Genomic DNA, 8,836 nt, shown 5'->3' on the forward strand with positions numbered 1-8,836 from the left:
ATAATGTGAAGTCTCGCATCCAAATCCAACAACATTTTCCGTTGTTGTTAGGTGAAGTTGTTCATAACAGTTATATCTATCACATACACTAACGATGATGGTTGATCAGTTGCGATATTAGCGTTTGAAGATATATTAACCTTATAGTTCAACGATGTGTCTTGTTATTAATAAATCATTGTCGCCCTCTATTATTTGATGCGTCAGTAACCAATTCATCGGAAGCGAAACACTGCCTTCTGTATACTTCATCCTCATACATTTTACGAAGATTTTTTTTTTTATGAGCGATTAATAACTTATGCTCATCACCTTACTATAGTTTTATTTATAATATGGCAGCGGATGCTACACGTTATATTCCAGCACATTGAACTAACTAATTCGGCCTTCAAAAAGCTTTTAAATACTGATTTGTACCGTTTTCATATTCCGTTGACAGAGAATAAAACGTTCATCCTTAAAGGGAGTGAAGACTCGCGCACAAAGAAACGTCTGATGCCGGTTATCTGACCTAGTTTCGAATGAGGTGTAACAGAAGTGTTAGGCACCACCATCGATCCCAGAAAATACACACGCAGCTTGCTACCGGTGGTAATTAGACACTAGTGTACAGTCAATACATGCAGCTACCGTCAATACCCACAACACAGTTTACATAGCAGCGAAGGACATCTCAGGTCCAGATAAAAGATAACAAGGTATCACGTTTCATTACTGTCTGCATCTTGTAGCGACAAGCTTCACTTGCAAGCAACGGAAAGTTAACTTTTTCAGAGGGCGGCACGCGGTTTGGGGCGAGTCTTCAATGCCTCTAAAGACAGAAAATTGTGGTCTAGTGATGTTGCGCTCTGATTCTTGCACCTGTTTTATTGAAACTTTACCAGTAGTGGCTGTGAATTGGTGGCCGCGAGGTGCTGAGCGAATGAATTACATAAATATACCGGTAGTATACTATACTAACAAAAAATAGAAATAGCATAATAGTCGTCCTTCCTGTAAATTTCATGCAAGCTTGAAACATGCTATACACATGCTGTACCGTATCATAAGCCTACTATCTGACAACATGTGAGAGAGGGGAGGGGGGGGGGGTCGTTGTAAAAGCGAAGTTTGTAGAAGAAAACAATGTAGTTTTTATATCGTTCCTGCAAGTTTACAAGCTGGAGACCTAATGTATATCGGGCCCTATAAAAAACGGACGTCCTTCCTTTCTTAAGTTCCACCACGCCCCTCCCCTCGGATGTAATTTAGGCATCGAGACCATAAACCACGACTTTTTTCCAACCCCTTACCCCTCCTTCAATCCCTCTCTCCTTCCATGTAACCATGCATACTCTCACAGCTCGGGGTCCTGGGTCAACTAGGGAACACTTGGAACATGGGGTAAGTTTTACTTCTCTCTCTCTCTCTTTCGTAATATAGACCTACCTAAGGAAATGTAGAAGCCTCAAGAGAGGGAGAACAGAAGGTGGGGTGGGGGTGGGGGTAATGTTGTCCCCGGGCACTTAACTGCTATGATGGCACTGTTAGGATAACAGCGGAATGGTCGATCAAGATAAGTGTGTGAAGTAATGATATAGTTTAAGCGATATATTCATATCTCCCTGTTATATACAGTTGGTCTAGTAAACGTTGATAATGTGCAGGCAACATGTTTATCGTAATGTTTACTTCACTTCAAACACTGATTGTTTAAAGTAGAAGGCTTTACTGTTCGGGGTTGAAGTCCACGACTCCGTTTTCCTATAACGTTGTCTATATATATGCACAATGATAAAGGTAGGCTATCCATTCTTTAAATGATCGAGTAGGAATTGAAAAGGGACAATAGGTAGATTAGAATACCACTGTCTGGGCTAGACAATATAAGAAGCAGCCAATAGGCCTATATCAGTCATCGTCATAACTATAGGCTACAGGCATTAGCATTTAATTTAATTGTCACCTGTCATGCTTTTGTGAACACTAAAATTATAACCGGAATTATAAGCGATCAGAGGGCTATTCGCCCCTCACAGTATGTTTAAAGCTGTTCTAGACGTTCATGACACCAAGGAAAGGACCTCACGAATTTGGGATATTTGCCCCTGTGCCGATCGAAAGTTTTCCATTAGCTTGACACATACGTCATATAATTGTGGTAGTTCTTCATTAACTGGCAGAAATATGGTCAATGATTCTATATAACGTCCACTATATAGTCTAAAGGTGTCTTACAGTGATACGCAAGTTACGCAACTCTTTACTATATAACCCACTGATCCGTGACGCAGGGCAACACACACTATGCAATGGCACCTGCACTGACACTTCAATGACTTTGCTTTATAGACCGATGTCTTATATATACATGAACTGTCGGAAAACATGGCGTCTGTGTTAGCAATCCTACTATCATTGCTGGTTGTACTTGTTTTGGCTTTAGTCGCGAGACATTTTCGGAGATCCGATCATGTGCCACCTGGACCTAAGGGTTGGCCAATCATTGGCAATGCCTTTACTATGACAGGAGAGAACTTGTACGCTGTAAGTATAATCACTATTTAATGTTGTCGCCTTTTTATATTGCTATTTGATCAGTATGCTTCATAGACCTATGTATCGTACATGAATTGTCGGAAAACATGGTGTCTGTGTTAGCAATCCTACCCTGACTGCTGGTAGTAGGCCTACTTGTTTTGACTTCAGTCGCGAGACGTTTTCGGAGATCCGATCATGTGCCACCTGGACCTAAGGGTTGGCCAGTCATTGACAATGCCTTTACTATGACAATAAAGAACTTGTAATTATTTAATTGTATCTTCGTGTTATACTGTTATTTGACCGATATGCTGGTTAGTTCCTACAGTGACGGTTTTCATGGGGAACCATTAAGAACATCATTATTTAGTCGATAATATATCCTAGCTAGGGATGATTTTCGAGTTACTATTCGTCGATATCTATATTTTATTTATATGAAACTCAAACAAGATATGACAAAGGGCTTTGACAGCGTCGGGGGGGGGGGTGGGGGGATGAGCATCATTAATAGTTATTTTATAAAGGAAAAGCCAACAGATTACAAAATCGATTTATTTTTAGTAGGCCCGATTTCCGATTGAAAGGTCCATATCATGATTTAAAGGGGCCTTGAACAGTACATGGGCTTGCTTGGTTTACTGACTGCACGTTTAATATCAGTGGCTTCGCCGGCGGTCGGCTACACCGGACGGGTAGTTATATTTTTTTTCCGTACTCGTCACTGGGCGGCCGGATGGAGCTGAACCGCCTACAGTTACCCCGCTGATATTTCAGTGACAATACCGATCACCTTTTATCGTATAGACTGGTTGAGTCATATTCCTCTCTTCACACCGTTAAACTCAATTTATGATCATAGACCTATCAATGATGTGTTATATGCGAACAATTAAGACAGTCAACTTACAAAATGCATGTTTAGTCCCCACCCCCACACCTCCCTCTCCGTCTGGCCCCACCTTTTTCAACTTTAAAGAACCTTCATTAATTTCTACATAATGGTGAAACATCTTGCTCAACGTATTTTTCTCCAGTAACAAATAAATCGTGCTAATTTTCTTCTCCTTCTTTTCATACCTTTCATTTTACGATAGACTTTAACGGAGTACTCGCGAACATACGGAGGAATATTTTCTCTTCAGCTTGGTCCAAAGCTAGTAATTATCTTGAACACGCTAGACGTTGCCAAGGAAGCTTACGTCGACCAAGCCTCTGCCTTCTCAAAACGATTTATGCCACCAGCAATTCGATACATCGTTGGCCAGGAAGGTAATCATTATATCACTGGACCTCTGAGTACCTCTGAGTACCTCTGAGTATACCCTCTGGGTACCTCTGAGTAGCCTTCGGAGGAATGTTAACCTCATCTTCCACTTCGCAAATCAAAAGGTAGTAAAGGGAAGAATAAGTCTAACTTGATAGCAAATTCCGTTTCTGAGTTGTAAACAAATTGATAGGTGTTCATGTTCTTTTAGGATATAAACATTTAGTGAGTTTTCGATTAGCTGAAGTCGTGTTTATCGTGAATTACGCCATGTTGAAATGTCAGAGGTCACTGACTCAAATCCCGGTTCTATATAAATTGCCAGTCAATTTTCTGTTATCCATTTTCTCAGCAATTTTATAGATTTTGTCGGAGCTCTAATACCAAATTGACGTTTGCTCACAAATTCCTAAATTCATTTGAATTAATATGTTCTTCTATCATATCGGCTTAACAGAACATATACCTGTAAGACACCGTCGGCTGGCTGGGTTTAGTCCATATAATTTTTCAAACTTTGACTATGTTTCTTTTTCACCGCCTAAGCGTTTTAAGAGTAATTGGTTATACAGTGCAGGCTATTGTTTTATCAATTTCTATATATTTGAAATAGATAACTTACTAACCTCCGACAAGCTAAAAAAAAAAACAAAGTGTTTAGGACGTTTTCACAGTGACGCTTTTACATTGCATGTTTCCAACTGATTTATTAAGTTGTACTAGGCCTATAAGTGATGTAAAACAGTTCTATAGCCATTATCACGTTTCACTGATGATATTCGACAACGTTTCGACAGTACGTTCACTGTAAAGGAGTGAAAAGTTCAATAAGAGTTTACACAATTTCGTCGTAAGCTCGTTTCCTTTTCACTGGTTAAGAAGCAAGTCCCCAGGGTGTGCGAAGATATAGGTATAAAGAACTAATTTCCTGCAAGAGTAATTTCATCCACATCTGGTAAAAATGTGCAAAAGTATTGTCAATTGCTTAATCAATTGTGTAATTGTGTAAAGGTTAAGAAACAGTTCTTTGGATGTTATCTAAAAAGCAAAGTTTTACCTTGAAAACCAAATAATTTCCTATCCAAACAGGTAGTCTCATATTTGGTGATGGCCCAATATGGAAAGAGCAACGGAAGTTTCTCCTTTCCGCCTTCCGAGAATTTGGTGTCGGAAAGAAGAGTTTGCAAGAGAGAGTGAATGAAGAGGCCAGCTATGTCCTTGAAGTTATCGAACGCGCGAAAGGACAACCAATCAACATACATTTTGTTATAAACAATGCCGTGTCGAACATCATTTGTAGTCTCTCGTTTGGAGAAAGATTCGATTACAATGACGAAAATTTCCAGAACCTTCTAAAGAAACTTCACGTTAATGTATCCTCGATATCTCTCGGTGGGATTGTACACGTCTTTCCGTTCTTAATGGAGACTCCCATCTATGGCTATTTGAAGAAAAATTTCCAATCACTCGTCGACTTTGTCAGACGTTTGTCCAAAGAACACTCCGAGACGTTTAACGGCAATGACATCAGAGATATTTTAGATAAATATCTACTCGAGATTCAGAAACAGGAAGATAGCGGAGAAGAGAGTCACTTCAAAAGGTCAGACGATTGGCGATTGGTTTTTGAACTGTTTTTGGCGGGAACGGACACAACGACAAACACACTCCTGTTCACCATTTTATTTGCGACATACTACCCAGATATTCAGCAAAAGGTAAGTGAAATCGTCGTCAGTACTACATATACACTGACAGTATTTACTTCCATTATGAAAATGGCTATAGGCTTCTTGCAATGTTAATACAATTAAACCTTCTGTTTCTGTACCAAACTTGAGTAAGAAATGACAAGACTACGAAAGGACACTTGTAAGGAAATACAATATGTCGTAGACCGCTATAAACCACTGCTATCACAGTCCAGATAGTTTTTTTTTGTACCACCTTTATTAAGAACTCTTTAACATGTTAATACCAGAGGCTCGTCAATCTAAGTGGCTAGACAACTTAGTCTATCAGACAGACCGGTAGGTCAGGGATTTCTGATTTTCTTGACGAGTCTCTCATGAACAAATTCAACGTTTGTTTTATCGATTTCATTACTCTTGTTTATATTTATTTGCATTAACTTTTTTTTATTATAGATTTCTGACGAAATCGACGAAGTGGTTGGGGGAGCAAGAAGACCCCAGCTGTCAGATCGTCCTAACATGCCGTACACCGAAGCAACTATCTTGGAAGTTCTACGCATGCGCCCGGCAGCACCTTTAGGCGTCCCAAGGAGCGTTAGTGCTGACACGAAAGTCGGAGGCTATTTCATACCAAAGGTATATTGTGCACCACATGTGTAGTTTGTGCGATGCATGAATTGTCAATCGAGAGCGTGTTACTAGTGTACGAACACTATATATCCACAGAGTATTTGGATGCAAACGTTTCCCATATATGGTATATACGAGTTTGATATATTCTTCCCCTTTAAATTATTTTCTTAATAATGAATTATTATTTAAAAATTGTTATATTCCTTAAATTTATTTATAAATTATGATTTTGTGTATTTAAATGATTGTTTTACTTGTTTGTTTATTTCTATTGTTTGTTTTCATATGTTTCATATTTATAACATTTCTTCTGATCGTTGTTGATATTTACAGGGTACTGGTGTATTCTTGAATGCATTTGCCATCAATCACGACCCACAAGTTTGGGATCGTCCATACGAGTTTGATCCTACAAGGTTTTTGTCACCTGATGGTAAAAAACTTATAAAAAACGACTCCTTGATGACATTTGGAACTGGTGAGTTCGTAAATACTTGTTTATGTTAATAAAGGCAATAATGGGGTCTTTGGTGTGAATCACGCGGCTATATAGTGTAATGTTCTTGCAATGAGTCCGAACTTCAAAACGCTCACTTTGTGACTTATTTTCCCGACTACCCCCCCCCCCCCACGTCCACCATGTTAAGCAAGACCATACAACCAACGTTGAGCGTTTTAAGGTGCATAGATTAAGTAAAGTCTTGCCATCTTGATTTAATCACGAATAAGCCATGTTTAAAGGGTTATTTTGTACTCTGTTACATAAAAGTTAATTATTTTTAATCACCGTTATTCTCTTCGGTCAAAGGTCGTAGAGCATGCGTAGGAGAGAACCTTGCGAAGATGGAACTATTTTTCTTTGTCACGAATATCTTCCAGAGGTTCCACCTGCGGTTCCCCGAAGGCACAAGTAAGCCGGATCTTCGAGGTACGCAAGGAATATCGTTGAAGCCTTCACCATTCGAAATATGCGCAGAGCGACGTTAAAGAATTTATGGTATCCACTTGAGACCATTTCCCCCCGCTGAATGGTGTATTTCGTCTCTTCTTAGTAATTACATTTGTATTCATCTACAGTTAAAGATAAGTCTATATATAAGATAAATCCTTATTAATAGTATTTGTTACGTAGGTTTATACTTATCTCTAAATTCCTAACTAGTGAAAATTCACACGTTGAGAGTGTCGAGGATTATCACCCTTCGGAGTATAGCTTAGCCTATACCATTCCCTAGATAGTATAGTTCAACCTACCATTCCCTAGATAGTATAGTTCAACCTATAGTATTCCCTAGATAGTATATAATCCTACGAATTCCACTCCAAATAGAGCGAGCGAAAATATCCTCTGATTGAGAGCTCCGATTGCGTGAGCCACTCTTCGGTAAGAGTGAAATTCACGATTCAAAAATGAGATAATCCTAGACATTTTCAAGGAGTGAATTTTCACTTTTTCTTTCGGAATGAATGGTGATGGTTTTTAAATTGGACAATTTCAGTCTTTTACGATGGAACATATCGCAATAGGTAAATGAGAAAACATGTTGTGAAGTTCTGATATTTTTTGTTATATTTGGACAACAATGATTTACGGCAGAAATATCACATTATCTGAAAGCTACTTTCGTAGAATAATTTTCTTAAAGAAATTTAAATGTTATCATTATTCCATATGAATTTAGATTGAAATCAACCATATCCAATATAGACAATTAATCTGCAGATGAGTTAAGATGAAGTTTTAGGATTTTAAGTTTTTATTACTGTAGTTTGAAAATTTTTATTTCTGATTAATTATATCTGAACAAAAAGGATCGCAAAGTTTAATATATATTTTGATCTAAAACTAAATAAATACTAAACATAAAGGAAAATATAAACTAAGTTACTTAATTGCAATAATTATTCCTTATCATTATACTATGCAATGAATATAAATTAATATTGAAAATGAACTTGGTTTTGACATCATTTATTATCCAAAGAGAAAAGTATGTGTAAATATTTTAGTTTACCCCAATTTATAGATATACTGTTATCAGATATTATATTTCATCTGCATGGACTAAATGAAATATGAAAATATATCACTTTTTCGACCAACATTTTCTTGTTAACAAAACACAGAAAATCTTTACACATTTCCACAGTATAGCAGGACCAAAGTCGAAAAAGAAAGTCAAAGAAGAAATAGTAGAAAAGAAAGATATTTGAGAAAAGGTCCTCCCGCGGGAATTAGGCGTAAACAAGAACGTTTTGCCAAAGAAAAGCAATGAGCCATTATTTACATTATAAACATTCTTTTACGTCATTCAGAAACGATTCCTAATTCTCGAATCTGAAGTACCTACAAACCAGGTTTGAGTAAGAGGATGGGACGTAAGCATTCCCTACCTCCCGCCCCCCCCCCTCCTATGCTGGCAGCCCTTTCAAGAGGTGTCAGTCACTTGGGACTGTTGCTAAATTTGGAAGGTCTTCCAATTTTGTTATATGTAGCCCACTTATAGCATCATTGCTTATCAGACTGCAGACGTTAAGTTACAACCCGAGGCATAAGTAGGTAGCTTGAATGAAACTTGTACACGGCAATGGGTCATTTTAATGTCTCATTCCCAAATGACTTAATAGTGATCATCATGGACTTAACCAATAGCCACCCGACAAAGAATAACCTGTGTACACTCAATGTTTACATTTATATTATTACTACCCTGCAGCG

The 8,836-nt window shown here is 38.1% G+C and overlaps 1 protein-coding gene across 2 annotated transcripts; it reads left to right on the forward strand.

The window, feature by feature from the left end:
- Positions 1 to 1,370: 1,370 nt before the first annotated feature.
- On the forward strand, positions 1,371 to 7,926 carry LOC139961544 (cytochrome P450 2U1-like). Of its 2 annotated transcripts, none has more exons than XM_071960807.1 (7): positions 1,371 to 1,386; positions 2,335 to 2,529; positions 3,621 to 3,795; positions 4,880 to 5,508; positions 5,938 to 6,120; positions 6,451 to 6,595; positions 6,926 to 7,926. In XM_071960807.1, exons 2-7 carry the CDS (start codon positions 2,371 to 2,373, stop codon positions 7,102 to 7,104), a joined length of 1,470 nt encoding a protein of 489 aa, XP_071816908.1. In that variant the 5' UTR covers positions 1,371 to 1,386; positions 2,335 to 2,370; the 3' UTR covers positions 7,105 to 7,926. The 2 variants fall into 2 exon arrangements, with proteins under 2 accessions (XP_071816908.1, XP_071816907.1); XM_071960806.1 differs by lacking the exon at positions 1,371 to 1,386 and adding an exon at positions 1,759 to 1,782.
- The last annotated feature ends 910 nt before the right edge of the window (positions 7,927 to 8,836 follow it).

This window comes from Apostichopus japonicus, chromosome 20, assembly GCF_037975245.1.
Source record: "Apostichopus japonicus isolate 1M-3 chromosome 20, ASM3797524v1, whole genome shotgun sequence".
NCBI lineage: Eukaryota > Metazoa > Echinodermata > Holothuroidea > Aspidochirotida > Stichopodidae > Apostichopus > Apostichopus japonicus.

What these genes read in the sequence shown, in the direction of transcription:
- LOC139961544 (XM_071960806.1), top strand. An exon ending in ATACATCGTTGGCCAGGAAG is followed by an intron (nt 3,796 to 4,879) that starts GTAATCATTATA and finishes CTATCCAAACAG; the next exon opens with GTAGTCTCATATTTGGTGAT. An exon ending in CTTGATGACATTTGGAACTG is followed by an intron (nt 6,596 to 6,925) that starts GTGAGTTCGTAA and finishes CTTCGGTCAAAG; the next exon opens with GTCGTAGAGCATGCGTAGGA.